Below are 19,031 nucleotides of genomic sequence, written 5' to 3'. Positions count from 1 at the left end.
CAAAGCAAGAAATACTGCTCAGTGTTCCTGTCTGTGAATTGGAGGCAGTTTTGCACACTTGGACATTCAACTGAGATATCAGTGTGAAAGTTCACCTCGTGTCTATTTTAAATCAAGAAAAGGATTTGTAAGTAACCTCAGTCTACAAATTACTGGTTGTCCTAAGGGCAGTATTTATTGAATACCAGTGGTATACTCCAACCGTATGCTTAAACGGAGACCAAAAAGCCACTGTTCATGGGCTAGTTCAGAAGACTTCCTTCCCTCAGAGCCTCCTTTCTGAAAGGGGGAGACTTGGAGTGTTCTTGTGCTTGTGGAAAGGTCTCTAAACCTTAGCCTCTGCTTTGGAAGAAATGGAATATGCCCTTCTTCTACTAGAGTAGTAGTAATCATGAAACTTTGTAGAGACTGGATGTCAAACTGCAAGCCAAAACCCACTAACTCATCACAGGGGCCAACGATGCAATGAAACTTAAATACTGAGGTTTTAAGTTAGGAAAAAAATCATCCTAAACATCTTTTGTCTTAAAGCAAAAACACAGAACATGTGGTTTGCCACCACTGTCCTAGGCTGTCGGGAATGCGCGAGCGAGTGCTAATGTACGTATGTGTGAGTGTGCTGGGACTTGTGTGTTTCTGGAAGAGGTGGAAAGCTCCCAAAATTGGTTCCAAAGTTATGCGTTGAAGATGCCCAGGGTAGGGAGGCATGGTGTGTGGTAAAAAGACAGTTATGAGTCCAAAAAGACCAACTTAACATTGGTGCTGTCATTTCTTTAAACCATGGAAAATAGAGCTTTCAGAAGGAGAAGTATAAAAGGCCAAGACTTAAATATGAAAAGGTGCAAATACACAGTACTTTAGAGAAATGCTGTGATTCAGGCATCTGTTCAAGTCCTGCATGCCAAGTGGGGACAGCCACTGGTCATACTCAGTGGTCCTCTACCCTGAGATAGAGGCATTCGCCATGTTACCAGGTAAATAGAAATATGCCAGTTGCAGCATGGTGGGTGGCCACAGCAAGCATTAGTGTTACCACATGGGGACTGCAACCCAGTCGTAGTGACCAAGCTGGGCTTTCTAAGCCATGGGAATGCAGACAGGGCTGCATCAGCCAGGCTGAGCCCCAGGGCAGAAGGATTAGTGGATTTTGAGGGCAGGCATTCATCATTAATACTGTAATGTGCATGTGTCTTGTATGTCATCTTGTGTCCAGAGGGTGCTCTGTTACCAGGGGGCGGTCCAAATTTTAAAAAAATACTCATCCAGCTGGGTCATATGAAAACACTTAGGAAAGCCGAAAAGTGCTGTATAGATAGTGGTATAGACTCTGCAGTGTATATTTAAAGAAACAAGCGCTTAGGAAAGACAGTGAAAATACTAACCACATCCTCTCCAAACTAATAAAAGGGAACATCTGTTTTCCAGTTCTAAACATAAAATGCATCTATATTTACACCTATACATTCATATAAATAAAAGCTAGCCTATGTCGTACTAGATAGGATTTGTCTGCAAAACCCAGGACAACAATTAGGACAAGTATATGGCCCGAAGTGTCCCGTGGACACACTCAGTGCCTGGCACCATTCACAACCCACTTTGCGATGATCTCATCCATGGTGTTCGATGAAATGAAGTCCAGGAAAAACTTGAAGAGCTTCATATACTGTCGATTTCAAACTCAACTAAGATTTAAAGGAAAAATCCCATACCAAAACAAAAGCAGGGGAAATTTTACTGTTGCCTAAAGCAACACTCGGTGACCCTGCGGCTGATGTCTGCCGTTTGTAGTGGCAGGATCCATGTTCTTGCCATCAGCAATCTCACTGCTTCTTCACAGTCCCAACCGCACTTTGGTGACTCAAAGCTGCAAGCACATTTCCACCCAGCTAGGCACAGTCGCTAACTATCCAGTGGCAGCAGAACTGTAAATGTCACTCCCATCATCATCCTCTGATTACTCTTGGAAACATTTGTTACATTGTTTTCCCAGCCTTGGGTTGGGAAATACATAATCAAGCTCATGCATGCGCACTCCCCCACCTCTCATAAACCCCTACATTTTCCTCAGACTCTAATTGCATTATCAAGTGTTTTGTTTGGTTCATTAATTCTTTCCCAGGTGATTTCTTCCTGGTAGGTTTTGAGCAAATTCTACCTGTGTCTAATAAATCATCTTAGAAAATGCTGCAGGTTTTCTGTTACAGGGATTGAGTCCACACACTGCCTTCTGACCCTAGGAACTGTTACATTCTCCCTCCTTTCACCAAAGCAACCCTTTTTAGTAATTATTGCTGTAATTCTTCAATATCATAGAGGGGTGATAATGGTCACCCCTCCCCAGAATTATTCCACCTCACTTTTCCCTGAAAGTTGCCAAGGTTAGTGACCTAAACCATAGACAAGGTGTCCATCTCACTTGCCATCTTCTGCTGGACTTGAGAGCAGGGGAGACTGGTGATGCTATTGTGTAGCTAACTCTGAGAACTAGAAAGTGAAGTTAGGAAGTTTTAACTGAGTCTTCATGGGGTAAGGAAAGATCTGGGGTTCAAGTCCGACTTCCAGGATGTGACAGGATTATTGGGGTAGGAGATTGTGGGATTGCATCTAGAAAGACTATAAAGAATCATAAGCAGCAAGGTGTGGGGCATCTGGATAAATCCAGGAGGACCTAAGGTACCAGGCTGATGAGGCTTTTGCCACACAAAAAGTCCAGAGTAATTCTTCAGTTGAGGAAACTGAGACCAAGAAAGGATCTGTGGTTTCTTTAGAGAGGTGTTAACTATTTTGTTTATCATTTGGTTTCCAATATTTGTCAGCTGGTGCACATAAGGAGTCCTGTGTTTTTAGCCCAATCTATACTTTACCACCATTTGTTAGTTTCAGCTCAGTTCAACAGACCTATAAGACTTCTCCAAGCCATATGTTCTTTGCTGCTAAAGTAAGGAATTATTTCACCATTCTCATTTTCCAAAATTTAATCACAAAAATACAAAGATCAATTATTATAATATGGTCATACTTTAAAACCCTACATGCCTGTGAAGTCCAGTGAACGAGTCATTTGATTTCCTATTTTACCGGTGATAAATATCTGAGGATGTCGTCATTATTCTTTTTGTGCCATTTGTAAGCCACATTTATAAATCTTTGAGAAAGAAGTATAAACTTAAGTTTATTTTTGATTCATAATGGCACTAAATCTTCCCCCAGTGTTGTCTCTAGGCTCAGCCATTCCCATTTACTCTCATTGGTTGTTGCTGCAAAGCCAATATTTTCCAGAATTATGCATTAATTTCTCATGGTGACCATTAGGTGATTAAATTCTAAGTTGTCACCACTGAAATATGGATAGTATACAGTCTATTGAAAAATGTTGTATCTGGTCTCAAGGAAAGGTCTCAGAAAACTATGAGTATTTTTGCGATTCAGCCAAGATACATCCAGGTTTTCTGTGTGCAAGCCCTCCTAAGTGAATAGTCATACACATTACAAATGGATTTTGAGTTGATAGGATAGAGGACTTTTTTCCCTTAGGCATTGCTTTTAAATTTAGAAACACTACCTTAGCATTGCAGAAATAGGCAAATATTTTCTCCCCTAGCCTAAATTTTCCCCACAGAAATGAACAATAACTTTTCATTAAAAATACAGAATTTCTTCAGGTATCAGGACAAACACAAATTAGTTTTGTGCTTTTACTTTGTATGTCAGCCAGATAAACAGTGATCAGACCCAAAACCCACAGAGCATCACTAAGTAATCTTCACCACCTGTCACCTCAAACACACTCATCCCGTTGTTCATGCCACCTCTGAGGCAGTTCTAGAAGTCTTCCTTCATAAGGGTCACTAGTCGTGCTGTTGTGACTGCCTCAATGACCTGAATCAATTCAAAACATTAATCTTTTGTGGTCATTTTGACTTTGGGGAAGAGCCAAAAGTCACATGGTGACATACCTAGTGGGTAAGGGGGAATAGGGCACCTTGTCATGTTTTTATTTGTCACAATTTCTGTAAACGTTTGATCCATAAGGGATGTTCAAAAGTGCAGTGAATGTTTAAATTTAAAATTTTATTACAGGAAAAGACACATTGCCCTTAATCCCCCTCCCACTACCCCCACACTCTTCAAACCTACTTATCCCATCATTCTTGGTAATGCATCTTTTACTGCAATAATTTTTTAAATTTAATATTTGCCATATATTATGATCACCGCTTGTATTGCCATAAAGCCTGGGCAGCAAGGGGGGCAGCAAGGGTTTTGCTGCTACTGTAGGCTTGAAATCTGTAGTGTCTTCCTCATGAGGAGAAAGAAGACGGAAAAGATTATTAAAATCTTCAAAATGCAAAGGCTGAAAATTACAAAATCATAATATCCCTTTGAACCATTGATGTATACCAAAAATTAAAGCTCCAAAGGTTTGGATTTTTAAAATATGACTCTAAAACAATAATAATATGAGACAGTTCATATGAAGAACAGAGTTTTTAGGATTATATAGAGTATGTATCCTGTTGAGCCAAGAAGTGTGGTCCAAGACTTTCTGGCTCCTCTAACCAGCCGGCAGAATAAACTATTGCTCTTACACAGTCCGATCTCAGCATAGACAAAAGTATGCAATTCCACGGACTTAGGAAACAAAGCTTCCAGCAAAGAATAATTCCTTAAACTGAGGCAACAAGCATAGGCAGACAAGGCGCATTGCTGATTCCAGCACTCTAGGAGGCTGAGGCAGGAGGAGCACAAGTTCAGCCTCAGCTTAGGCAATGTAGTGACTTAGCATGATACCTTGTCTCAAAATTAATTTGTATAAAGGAGGCAGCCATGGAAATAGCTCAGTGCAAAGATCCTAGGTTCAATCTCTCATACTTCAAAAAAACAACAAAAAAATGAGCAGGTGATGGCACAGTGTCCTCACATGCACAGGTACCCAACAGGATTCTCCCAAGAAACAGTAGCACTGCAGTCACGGTGCCATGTACCTGCAGAGCCCAACCCTCTTTGGTCACTTCAAGTTTGCATTTATTTTACCTTGATGTTCATACCTCAGCAAGTATTCTAATGAATCAGAGAAGCTATGTGTGGAGACCGAGCTGAAGTTCCTCAAACTGCTATGAAACAGTTCATAACCCTTAGGCACTGTCTTAGTTACTTTTTACTGGTTGCTGAGACAAAATACCTGATGCCCAAGTTGGGAAAGGAAAGGTTTATTTCTTACAGTTTCTGGAGGTTTCAGTCCACACTCAGTTGGCTCCCAGGCAGGTGGGCATGGCTGGGCCGCCTTTCATGGTGGCTGCAAACAGCAAACAGGAACTAGCAAAGAGCAAAACATACCTTCTTCCTGCCATTACATCACATCTTGGCTCCACCCCTTTGTGGGTGGAGCACTGACACCATCAATCCAAGCACTAGACAATGAACCAATCACAAATACACAATGCAAACTCATGAGGCCTGGGGGACACAGACATAAACCATCCTTTCAAGGGTCAGCTTCCTGTGAAAATGCAGTGTGCTCAGTGGTGGCAGGGAGGGCTCCACTTGATGAGCCCCTCTCTGCACTGACAGGTCTGCGTCACATCTGCACCCAGCAGCCAACCAGCAAGTCCTGTCTCCAAGAAGGTACACATCCGAACATAGGTCTTCCAGGTCTGGCCAGTATATAATATAATATTAACTGTAGTTAAAAATGGAAAAAGTGAAAGGGAACTGTATTTGTATATGATGATGGCTACTTTAATTTGCTTGACTGGGGTAATCATTTTGTACATACAAACACCCTTCTTTATAACCTAAATATATACAATACGAACTTTTAAAATTTTGAGCCCTTATTGGTAGTCTCCAAGGCTCAGTGATCTGAACCTGCTCACCTGCTTCATTCTCAACACAGCACCCCAGTCATCCTGATCCTCATGCATGTGGACAGGTCCCCTCATAAGCACCAGGATTTCTCCTGCCAAAGGACCTTTGGACATGCCTTTGCCTGTGTCTGAAATACTCTCTCCTCCCACTCGACTCTTGCTCGTTGTTCGTGCTTGTGCTGTGCATCTCTACTTCATGGAGGATTCCAGCTTCTCGGCCCTTGGAAGTTCTCACCCCTTCCATCCACAGTGGGGTTATAAGTATCATCTTTTTTACCCACTGTCACCTCCTGGGGACAGCTCCCATTTCTGGCTTCTCTCACCACTAGACACGGGGTCACTCTCAACAGCATTAAATCAATTATATAAACAAATAACTGCATGTAAAATGCTGGAGCATAATTCGTAGTACACAGAGAATAAAACTGACACGTACTAGACATCATTAATTCATTCTGAAAAGCAAAAGACAATATTTTTGCTGCCAAATAGCTTTAGTCTTTGAGGGGCCTTTCAAATTCTGGCCATATTGTTTTTATTAGTTTATCCCTGGTATACAACTTTTTTAAATGATTTTTGAGAAGTTGGAGGTCTTTGAGAAGCTCTGTCATACTGATGATGGATAAGCCAACTGATTACGATTATTGAAAGATAAAATAAAAAATTGCTTGTTCTTTGAACATTCAGTAGTAGTTTGACTACTCATCATCTTTTCAGCCGAGTGTGTGTGTGTGTGTGTGTGTGTGTGTGTGTGTGTGAACTGCTAAGATCATGGTTTGCTGTTTGCAGCACTTATTTCCAGGATCCTGCCATACTCATTTCAGTGAGAGGCCCACCACATGGTCTGTAAATCACGAGCTGAGATAGCCAGCTATGTGGAAGCCAAAAGCAGTTTTGATCTAAGTGGCACACATCAAAACTTTATTTCTTTGGATAGAAAACAAAGAACAAAAAACAAAGCCTATTATTTAGGTGACACCAAGATTTTGAGGCACAAATCCACAAAAACCAGGAAATTCTCTCTATGTGAATCAGCTTTAGCTTTGGTTTGTTTGGTTTGGGGCTGGGGGTTTTCTAGTTTATTTGTCTTTGTTGCTCATATTCATTGCTCTTACCTAATCTCTATGTCATTTAAGGATACTGAGAAAATTTCATTATCTAAAGAGAAGCAGAAAGAGTTTGGGACATTATATCCAATAAACTTTTTTTCAAAATTTGCTGAGTTCCTATTTCTCTTGAAGATTCAAGGGCATCAAAAAATGCCTGCTCTTCTTGTTTTCTGTTTTAACAAATGACCGACAGCACTTTGTCCTAATTATAACCATCACAGAGCTTCACAGAGTGCCTGTAGGACATTTAGAGGACAAAGAATGCAATGTGATAAGGGGATGACAGAGCTTAGTAAGAAACTGGTTGGCAGGAAACATTAGATTTCCCTCTGCGTACTGCTCTGCAATGAAGGAGCTACGACAAATTAGGCTCTAACATGCGTGTTTCCTTCACTCTACTTAAATACAATGATGTCTTAGTTACTTTTTACTCGTTGCTGAGACAAATACCTGATACCCAAAGTTGGGAAAGGAAAGGTTTATTTCTTACAGTTTTTGGAGGTTTCAGTCCATACTCAGTTGGCTCTAAGGCAGGGTGGCATGGTGGGGCCGCAGTTCATGGGGGCTGCAAACAGCAAGGCAGAAACTGGCAAGAGAGAGAGACACACCTTCTTCCTGCCATTACATTGTAGGCTGGCTTCACCCCTATGTGGGTGTAGCACTGACACCATCAATCCAAGCACAAGACAATGAACCAGTCACAAATGCATAATGCAAACACATGAGGCCTGGGGGCCACCAACATAAACCAGGACAAATAACATGACCAAGGTGAGACCCTGGAGGAGTCAGGAGACTTGGCCACCTGGTGTGTGTGGAAGAGCCCGCACACCCTCCCCATAGCAGGTGCAGAAAGGCATCCTCCATTGGTGAGAAGTTTTGTTCTCTATGGAGCATCAATTCCTTGTCTGGGGTCTACTGCTCCATACTGTGCTCCTTTCCATGACATCCTCACACCCAGGGATCAGGATATCAGCCATTAACTACTCCTATGCTCTTCAGGCTTCCTGGCTCAGGTCAGAAAAAGTCACCGCCAACCATGAAGCCCAGTGATTGGAAAACTGACTTTCAAATCTAGTGGTCCTGCTTCAAAGCCCATCTCTACTTTCATAATCTGTGTACCTACCAGGAAGCTGCTTAGTTTCTTGGGTTTTTTTGTTCCTTCATGAGAAACAAAGACTCTCACCTGTCTCATCATGGGTCTTCTCACCATGAATGAAGACAAGATGAATTCACACATATACAGCATTTAGCACAGGGCCTGACATAGAGCAGACACCCAGTGTGTGACATTCTGAAAGCCACATCCTAAAATAGGCCCCAGCTCCCAGCAAAGGCCTCCCTCCCATAGACTGAGTGTACTCTAAAGTGCTTTTCATGGGTTTTCTTATGTGACATATTTGGAAAATAGTTTTTTACTGAAATTTGGCAATTTGAATATTTAGGAGCCCAGATGAGGGCTAGTGATCCCTCTTAATGGTGCTGCTAGTGGTGACATGAGCCCGGCTCAGCACTGACCCCTCTGCAGTGAACCTTTACATCCTCAAGGTACAGGAAGCCACTATGTGACTTACCCAAGTTTGTACAGTTGTAACAGCAGCTGAATAGTCACTATGCCAAGAGCACTATTTTTAATTGCATCAGAGAGTTGCTGCCTATGAGGTATGTAGCTAAGTATTCACCATATTTGGTTGAGGACACTGAGAAAAACAGAGGTGGAGCCGTTTACGCAAAGCCAAACATCTGCTAAATAGTATCACAGGAATTTAAACTCCTGTGTGTACAGCCAGAGTCCCAGTAATGCCTCCACTCTTATCCTATGTGACTGAGCCTTTGTCTCCACTGTATCAGCATCTGGCCAAGGGGGTTTACTAGTAATGCGCAAAACCACTGAAGCTTGTAAGTAATTAACATTTATGTAGCATTCTCTATGCTCCAGGACGTGACCCCTAAGGAGTTTCTCTGCAGAACCTTAATCTGTGATCAACCTGGTAATCTACTTTTTGCCACTTTACAAATAAGTAACCTAAGGTGTCACCAGGTAAATAACCTACTCAAAATGACACAGAAACCCTAAAGCAACAGCCTTCAACTTTGACAGTGGACATCCCTAATATGGAACTCCTGCGTCCTTGAGAATCTGCCCTAATTTTGAAGCTTAAAGTCACAGGTAACATAAAACATCATTTAAACATACTTTTTTTTTTCTTTTTGGCAGGTGAGTTGTTACACACTCCTTAGTGGATTCCAACTAAACATACTTTTAAACATTCTTTTCAATTTTACATGGCCACAGTTTTGATTCTGTCTTGAATCTCCTACAAGTCTTCTCTAATAATCAGAGGATGGAAGATAGACATGTCATGTTAGCCAGCCCTTTGGTCTCTGAGCAAAACACATAATACATAAATGTTTGTACAAGACATTTATGAGACCAACAGGAGGGTTGCATCAGGAAAATGGAAGTTACAGAATGAAACAGTTTTCATGAGATTCCAGGTATGATACTTGCAAACACCTAAGCAAGCCTCCCTCTCTCCATATGTGGCTATGTGTGCTTTTACAGTACAAGATAACCCCAATGGGTTATGGAATTCAATGAAGTTGATGCACACAAAAGCATGTGATCATCTACATCATGATCATAGCCTGTATCGCTGTGCAGGTAAGAGCCACAGGAATCTTGAACAAAGTGGAAAGTACATTTGGCTTGTACTTGGTAATAGGTTAGAAACCTCACACCACCATTTGTGTACACAGCATTCAACAGATAGCAAGGTGAGCACTGGGCACCAAGCGCAGATCCCTGCTCCCAGGGATAATTCAGTCTGGACGTACTCAACAGAATACCTTGCTCAGATTCCTGGTACGGACATGAGGTCCCTGAGCACCCTGAGCTTGTCTCATGCATCTAGAGGCCAGATCATCTTGGGCTTTCCATGCCATTTACTCCTGACCTGGACCTCTGCCATCCCTTCCAGCACCTCCACCCCTTTTCCCTGGGGATACAGCTGTAGCCCACCATTCTACCACTCTTTTTACCCCCTTGCCTGAGCACTTAGCTCACTCCACAATGTGCACAACCTGAACAGTGGTCATATAGAGAAGAGAGAAAGACAGACAGTCAACTGACCAAGAAAAAGAAGCAATTTGCATTTCCCTTGAGGTCTGTAAATGTGGTATTTCTTGCATCCTTCCTGTCCTTGGAATGTGGGAGGGAGGTGTCTTTTCTCACTTGAAGAAGCCTCACCTGCAGTTCAGAACCCTGACTTAGCAGAAGAGCTGAGTCACGGCCACCATGTTCTTTGGCAAACACCAAGACCTTTCTGAACCTCATTCTTTCTGATTTCCATAAGGTAGAAGATACTTTCCTTAATACTGTTGTGGTCATATTGACAAATCATTCTATATAAATTTAGGATCAGAAATACTTCATAGTAAGTATATGTGTATTTTTTTTTCTAGAGAACATACTCAAATTCTAAAGAAGAACATAGTGGGACACGGCTTTAGAAATGCCCTGTTTCCAAATACTCACAGTGCATTTCCTATGTTATGTTAGGCTCCTGCTTTAAGATGGTGTAAAGTTGTGCCTACCAATTTTGAAGTACATACTCACTAAATATACTTAAGTTTAATGGATATGTGTTACTGTCACTTAAAATGAAATTTTATGGTGATAACATCAAGGCTTCCAACGTGCTGATTAAGAAGGGGTTGATATTTAAGAAGAAAACATTTTATAGTGTTTTAATGCTTTTTAAAAGTATATGTTTTAGATGATGTCTTAAATAAAAGCTTTTATTATTCAGAGGCTGGTAGGCATATATATTCTATTTTTAGAAAAAAGATGAAGGATTTTAAAATGTGCGATACTTAAATTAGCCACAAGGAAGACTCCTCTGTTTTGCTTTTTTTCTCTAAATTAAAAAAAAAAAAGAAAAAATTACCCAGGCTACAAAATCATCTGTGCAAGTCATCTAGTCTTGTGAAAAAGAGGATCATGCAGTAGTAGAAATACCATCAGGATACAATTAGGATTTCTCATGTACACACTCCACTGAGGTCTTTGTTAGAACCAGATACCTATACATGTGAATGTAGTGTGTTTACAACTGCAGATCTCCAAAGGGAAAAAGCATACTTAGCAGTATAACGCTTAAACACCATTTGCTCACTAAGACTTATATCCCTTCTTAACCGCCTGTGTACCTACATTGCAGACAAGTTGCCTTCCCTTTATCAGGCCCTCGAGCAGAACATAAATTTGAAATAAATTAAGACACCCAGGAGGTTTCCAAATGAAAATAGATTTTTTTTAATCCAACCTATAACAGGGCTCCAGCCCTTTTACTTTCTCTGTGTGGTTTATCATCATCTATACCTTCCAGTGGAATCTAAGTTTTAATTAGTTTGAAAACATAGGTGTGATATTTTACAGAATGAAATCACTGCCCCTATATTTAATTAAATGAACCCTATAAAAGTTAGATTTTAGCCATGGGCACAGTTTATAGTAGGCTGAATTTAAAATTGCATTAGCATTTTACACTGGGGTCATTCGAACATGTAATGGAAAACAGAGGTGATTGTGATACATCGATCTTCAGACACCAAATGTCTCCCATAAATACTCATTATGTAAATTGGAGAGTGCATGGTGTGTCGTCTCCAAATGTTACATTTTAAAATACCCTCTGTATTATTTACAATCAAGTTACAGAAAACCTTGAAAGCTGTTTGGGCTCCTAGGAGTTGCAAGGTGACACTATGAGAGTAGCATTCTGTGGTACTTTCTAGGTAAGACAGTGAAAACTGAGCATCTTTCTGGGTTATAGGTACAGTGAGCATATTTCTGGTTTATGGGCATAGTGAGAGCTCTAGCCTGGGTGTTTATCAGAGCAGGTGGACCACATCTGCCAGATACCTCAAGAGTTGTAAATCTCAGCCCCTCACCACACATTCATTGGACTTCTTGAGTGGCTCCCAAAAGTTCATTTTACTCCAGCAGATTCTTCTAGAAGCCAAGAGGGGAACTAGACTCACCACATCGACACAGTAAATAAATTTCACCCCCAAATGGAATACCCACCAACTCCATATTAGTTCTCAGGACTGACTGTATAAAAGACAGCTGTAAGAACCTCAAATGCAGAAGCTGAAATACAACCAGAAAGGTTGCATTCCATGCCCTCAACATAATTGTCTGGCTTGCGGCGGAAGATCTCACACTAAAGGACCTCTCTAAAGTTCCTTAGTGTCATGTCATATTTGTGGCAGTGTTGTTTGCCTTGAGACTAACTGATTGGATTTTCACCATAATTGCACCTCAGTCCCTGGAGACAACCCAGAGCCTTAGGTGAATAACTTAGTCATTTAATTTATAATAAAGATAAAGTTTGCAATCAGCATTTCTTATTCAAAAACATTCCATTTACTTGGTTTTAGAGCTGCAGAAACTGTTTTAAAGGCAATCTGCTCAATTGGGCGAGTTAATGATATTTAATTTGACCGGGCCAAACGTCACTGGATGTGCATCCTGTCTATAATCGCAGTGATCATCAGCACCATTTCGTGTAATGTGGCTGCAATGCTAATCCTGAGAATAAAAGGTTGTCATTCTCGGTTGGCTGACAGCGTGCGCCAGAGTCATCACCTTGCTAAGTCTCCCAGTGATGGGATTCCAAGATGACAGTGTAATAAGTGTTATGTGCACAAGGTAATTCAAAACAAATTTGGCTGCAAAATGGATCGTCTAGGATAGTAAACTTCCGCCTTGTCTCATCGTCTTTTAAGAGTATGTAATGATCCCTAAAATACCTTGTCAAGGAGCTGTTGTGACAGAGGTCAAGTCCTGTAAAATTTATCTGTTGCAACCCCCACTCCATCCCTGAGAATTCCAAGTCAAGAACTAAAAACATTCTTATATATTTTGGTAGCTGGGAACACAGTTGTGTAGTGAATGTGAAGCCTTTCTGTACACAAAGGTCTCAAAACCAGCTTGCTGAGCTGGAATTTGCTTCTTTGATTTCCAGAATGTGTTTTTCTGGGATAATAAGACAATTCTGGTACAGGATCTCCCCTAGCATTGGTATCTTAATACATTTTTATTACTGATATTGTAGGCAGTATAAGATTATCTTATTTAAACTTTATCATAACCCTAAGAAGCATCATGCTGTAATTTTACTTATTTTGCAGATTCCCAGAACTAGAATTCCAGTCCTGGCCACATCTTGACGTTGCTATACTTGTCACTCCATATCAGAGCTGTAAGAAACAAAGAGGTCCCCTGGTTTGTGGCGTTTACTACTTGAACTGTGTTTGATGGCAATCTGCATCTCACTAGGTTGCTGAAATGACTCCCTTGGGCAGAGTTGTCAGAAACCCCTTACTATGGAAACTGATAGCCATAGCACTGATAATATCCTTGAATGGCTTATAGGACATTTCAGTTACCCTAAGTTCCAAATCCCCCCCTTCCCCCCAGGGTACAAGCAGGAAGATGCTCTGGTGTGATCTCTAAAGGTTGCTACATTGTGTCAATTTGAGAAGTTTAGAAGTGACTCAGCAGGGGACCAAGATTCTCACTTTGTAAACAGCCCCATCCTGTACAAGAGGGTGAGGAGAGGGTGTGAGCACTACACTCACGGGGGATGGGGGAGTATCCTGATCCCAATATAAAGAGGAAAAAGAGGCTCACGCTCCCCAACTCCTTATACTCTTGCTGTTGCTGTGTTCTGCTCCCTTGTACTGCTGCCCTTCTGCCATGCCACCCTGCCTTGTAATCAGCTGATTATAGACTAAAACCTCCATAAACTCTGAGCTAAATAAACCTAAACCTTTCCTTTCTTAATTTTGGGCATCAGGTATTTTATCTCAGCAATAAGAGAAAAGCAACTGAGACAGGATTTTACTACATTATGAAATATGACCTGGGAAGTTCCTTGCCATTGGAAATCTTGGTTCAGACTGATCCAAGTGGGTCCTGCATACATCATTTTGTAGTATCATTCAAATGATGGCAGTGGCGCTCGCATTGATTTGTAAAAATCCATCAAAGGAAATCAGTAGTTTCCATCACTAAAACAGTGAGCTGATTAAGAGACACCTCTAATCAGAGGTACATTTTCACTAACTCTTTTATACAGATAGAAGAAAGTCTTTAGGAAAAATTAAAACTGTAATTGTGCCTAATTGCACCATATGTCTATGTAGCATTTACACTGCTTAGGATGTTTTGGACTATGGGTAGTTAAGATCTAAATCAAACGACTTCAAGGATATGAAGTGCATAGTCAAATGTGACAAGAAATCTTTACAGTAAGAGATTCTAAACTTGGTTAGCTCACTCATGCAGTGATATCACCAGAGACCTCAATTCTCCTGTTTTTCTGTGTTGCCCTATTCAGTGTGTTAATTTGATCTCTAAAGGTGATTCTATACCTGGGGTCCCAAGCTACTGTCACAAATACATGAAATGCATGCAGATGACTTTCCCCAAGTCCAACAAGGGCCACCCCTATCTCTAGTTGTTAGGAATTAGTACGAAGATTCCTCATACAAATTCCATTTGATCCAGCTATTCTTCTTCTAAGTATCCTCCCAAAATTATCAAATTACAATAACACCTGCATATCTATGTTTATAGCACCACAATTCATAACAGCTAAGTCTTGAAAGTAGTCTCTATGTTTACCAACAGATGCAACAGAAAATGTGGCATTTATACACAATGGAGTATTATTCTGCTATAAAGATAAATATGAGTTATTTGTAGGAAAATGGATGTACCTCAAGACTGTAATGTTAATCAGACACAAGCTGAAATGGTTTTTCTTATATGAGAAACTTTGAATAAATTAAAAGCAAAATAAGAGATAGAAAATAGAAACAGGGATGTAGATTCTTTGCAAAAGCAAAGGTGACCAAAAGATGAAAAGAGGAGAAGAGGATAACAAAGAATTAAGGTGTGTTATATAGTGTACTAAATGCCCACGACAAACGAATTGTGTACTGCAAACATGTACTAATAAAGAATGAACTTAAATCTCAAGCTCCCTTGCCAGTTCCTCGTCTCAACCTGTCAGATGGAATTACATAACACCCCCATATCCAAATGCATCATTAGGCAGAAGGAATAAATTTAGCCTTTTGATAGATTAAATCAAATCAAACTCCCACCTCGTGTGTCCTTCCCCAGAGAGAAAGATGCCTGATCTGACAGAGAGGAAGCACAGGAGAGCTGTCCTAACAGACAGGAGGTAGCAGGTAAGAGGGATCCTTGTAGACCAGGCATCTGACCTCACCTGTGTGTATCTGAGAACCTCACTGTGTCTGTAAAAGTAAAGACTTGCAGGATGAATTCCTCTGTTAGACTCAACTGGAAAACTCTAGAAGTCTGATTCTCTCCCTTCTATTCACTTAGCTATATGTTTCTTTTGAAGAGAACTAAAAGTTCTGAACTAAAAGAGTGAGATACTGCGTCATAGAAGGAAAATCTCACATTTATTTACTTTCAGCAAAGTCCTGTTAGTTATATGCAAAGGAAGTTTGTTTTGGCTTTGGTTTTTTTTTCCAAAAATCTTGATGTCTGAGTTCTCTGTGAGTAAACACTCTGGTACAAGCCCTCCCCAGTGAGTATCAAGCGTTAAAGAACAAGATGACTGTGGCACTGGCCACTCCCACATCTCCATTTCAGATTGTAGAGCATTTGGGCTTTCAGATTTTACACTGAAGAAAAGTCGTATGCAAATACTTCAAAAAGATTTTTAATCTAAAATCTTAAGCACTTTGAGGCCTAGCGTTTTAGACAAGGGCTACTCAACCTGTACTTGACTCCTGGTGTCACACATTAATAGAAAGCATGACCTCATTGTTCTGCCTGGGCATGAGTTACTCAGTTGCTTTTTATCATTCCATTCCTGCTTCATTACCTCGTAGCCCAAGCCCTAGGGGTTCTGGGCTTTAAGCAAGAAAGGAGCCATAATGGAAATAGGGTTTGGAAACCTAGGAAGAATTCTTTATGTCTTTTTATTCTTTTCACAAAAAAGGAGGCATATAGACAGCTGTAGGTTGAATCCAGCCAGGCTCCATCCTCTAGGTAGGGGATTATGTTCGGTGACACAGATACTCCCTTTTTTACCTACACACTTGAGTCCTTTTGTAACCCAGCTTTTCTTCTGTCCACCTCCCTCATGATGTAAGTAAATTACTTAAAGTGGATTGAATCCCAGTCACTGTTACCTCCAGTGACACATGTAGGCTTCATCACAGGAACAAATCTGATGTCTAGTTTCCAACCCAACAGTTACCCACAGCATACTTCAGCCTAAGAGGTGTTCTTAGGGAAGGGATAGGGGAGGGAACAGTGATACAGTCAGTGCACCGTTCTGCTTGGACAAAGAGAAGTCAGGGCACCCCACCTCAACAGAATGGAATAACTGTCAGCATGCTATGACATGAATAAAAGTGGGAAGCTATGTGCCAGGCAGGGACTGCTATGGTTTCTTGCACACTTTGGCCTTTGTAAATAAATGCTAATGCCTGCATATTTAAAGAATGGACTGTCAATTTATCACATTCAGACTCAGCACCTCCCATGTGAAGCTGCTGGAATAAGGCAGTATTCTCTTCAGAAGATCTGAGAGGTTAGGGAGCTTATGCAGCAATATATTCTGTGGAATGTCATTTATATACCAGCATTTTAAATTTGATGTTAAAGAGCCAACCAAATACACAGAGAATAAAAAAAATTCCAGAGTCTGACAAGTTTCATACACCCCATCATACAATGTCAGCGAACTATCTGCACATACTGTATTTTCTGGATGAGAATAAAGAGGAGGATAGATTGTTGGCTGTGCATGATGCTTTGAATGATTTCACATTCTAGATTCCAGTTTCTGTTTTATCTTGTATAAGGTGGTTCTGCAGATAGAGCTCTGTTGATTTAGCATTGACGGTACCACTGGCAGAATTCTGGACATCACTTGTGGCTTAGGAGAAGCTGTAAAGAGGTGTACATACTTTTGGACCCGCCTTCTTCCCAAAACAGTGAGGAGAATCTTCACTGAAATCATGCAGTAGACTTCAGGATAAATACAGGTTTTGGTGCTGCAGCAGCACTAACTGCAAAGCAGTGTACATAGTGAGAAAGAAATAGCAATTCAGTCTGCTGTTGTCCTTAGACACAGGTTATTTGAATTTCTTCTCTATGATGTTTGCTGCTTCCACTATGGCCCATAGAGTACCATCATTTACTGTTTTCAATGGACTTCTTAAGGAAAAGCAAATGAATGAAATTTAGGAGGAAACTGCATATTACTTCCATAAAAGGAGGGCTAGTATCACCTGACAAAAAGTGGAGAAATACACACCATGAGAACGTAACAATGTAATTAATTTCTAGTTAGCTAATATTGCCTGAAAAGGCTGGAAGCCTGAGGCTGGTCTTTTCTATCACATGCAAGATTAGCAAGTGATGAAATTGCATTAAAGACATTCCACTAGAAAGCCAAGGCTTCCCTGCTGTGAGATTTATTATTTAATGTCAGATCTGTATACCTCCAGTCTTACCCTCTGCCCACCAGGCATTCTTTGGGAAACCAGAACATAGAGAATTGAAGTTCTCTGACACCTCTGCATCTTCCATTCGGCTGTTTTCTCCCACAAGCACTCAAGACATATGTCTGCTTTTCCAGTAACTACTTAATTGTAACCATCCAACCTTAAATCTTTGTCAACAGGTCAATGGTAAAGACTTATCCAGAGCAACTCATGACCAGGCTGTGGAAGCTTTTAAAACAGCTAAGGAGCCCATTGTGGTACAGGTGTTAAGGAGAACACCTCGGACCAAAATGTTCACCCTTCCAGCGGAGTCACAGTTGGTGGACACAGGCACCCAGACCGACATCACCTTCGAGCACATCATGGCCCTGACAAAGATGTCCTCTCCCAGCCCGCCTGTGCTAGACCCCTATCTCCTGCCAGAGGAGTAAGTAACCTAACCCTGACTCCTTAACATGTTAAGTCTGGCAAATAACTGTGGCAAAGTTGACATCCTGCCTTCCATATAGTGAAAAAATTAATGCATCTTATAATTTTCCTCCAAGTTCCCCATGTTTAACTTTATTGTTTATAGAGGCAATAAATCGAGTCCTGCTCAAAAAGGCTCTGACATATTAATGACTTTATTATAACCCTGGAGCAGAGTTATTCAAATTATACTCTAAGAACAAAATTACTTACAAATGTTGTAAAAGTTGTTTTGAAATAAAATTTAATCACCACAAATGGTAATTTGGAGATTTTGTAGTTATCACTAGAGGGAATGCTGATCGTTCTTTTAAATACACAAGAAAGTAAGTTATGAGTATAAAAAGAGCCCTGAAGGTTATGGATTCTGCTTCCTTGGGTAGCATTTCAAACCCATATCCATGCACTAAGCCAATGTGTTACTGCTTCATATCAGTACTGCATATACCAATTAAATAACAGCTATGATTTAACATACTGCATTAATTTCTTCACAAATGACTCTTACCTTACTTTCTGCCAGAGACAGTAGTTCAGAGTGTTCCAGTCAAACATACTGATGGTCAAACTAATTTCTAGAAGTGAACTTAACTCATTTTCTTTATTTACCTGGACTTTATTTTTCCTGTGCTGCATTAAAATGGGCATAAAATATTATCAATTATTGAAGGATTACCTGATGTAATGCATGGAAAGTTCTCAACATGGCATATGTTATGTTCATAATAAATAGGAGCAGTGATGGTTATTTTGTGCCTCACAGGCATAAAAGAGGAAAGAACAAAGAGTAAGAAACTTTCCAAAACAGGTTGCTGGCTTAAAGAGGCCCAGTTAGACATAGCTTTTCACATGGCTTTTACCATTTTGGCTCCAGCTGGGTTCAGATAATTGACCTGCATTGTGTGAAAGGGCATCTTCCCCTTTTTCAGGAAAAACCTTTGTCTGATTGGTATCTGCTGGGTTTCTGAGTAACTCAGTAGCTAGAGTGAGCACATGTTTCCTGAGGTCCTGTCCA

General features: G+C 40.6%; 1 protein-coding gene across 3 annotated transcripts in view; it reads left to right on the top strand.

Moving 5' to 3' along the window:
- The window catches only part of Pdzrn3 (PDZ domain containing ring finger 3), a 234,201-nt gene that overhangs the window by 196,215 nt on the left and 18,955 nt on the right, over nt 1-19,031 (top strand). For all 3 annotated transcript variants that reach the window (XM_005008578.4, XM_063260254.1, XM_063260255.1), the window contains one exon: nt 17,728-17,975. In XM_005008578.4, coding sequence (XP_005008635.2) covers nt 17,728-17,975 — 248 coding nt within the window. The remainder of the gene's footprint in view (nt 1-17,727; nt 17,976-19,031) is intronic.

This window comes from Cavia porcellus, unplaced genomic scaffold (genome assembly GCF_034190915.1).
Source record: "Cavia porcellus strain 051 isolate PalLab524CR breed Dunkin Hartley unplaced genomic scaffold, mCavPor4.1 scaffold_13, whole genome shotgun sequence".
NCBI lineage: Eukaryota > Metazoa > Chordata > Mammalia > Rodentia > Caviidae > Cavia > Cavia porcellus.
Note: the sequence above shows the minus strand (reverse complement) of the source record. Positions and strands in the feature narration are given on the sequence as shown.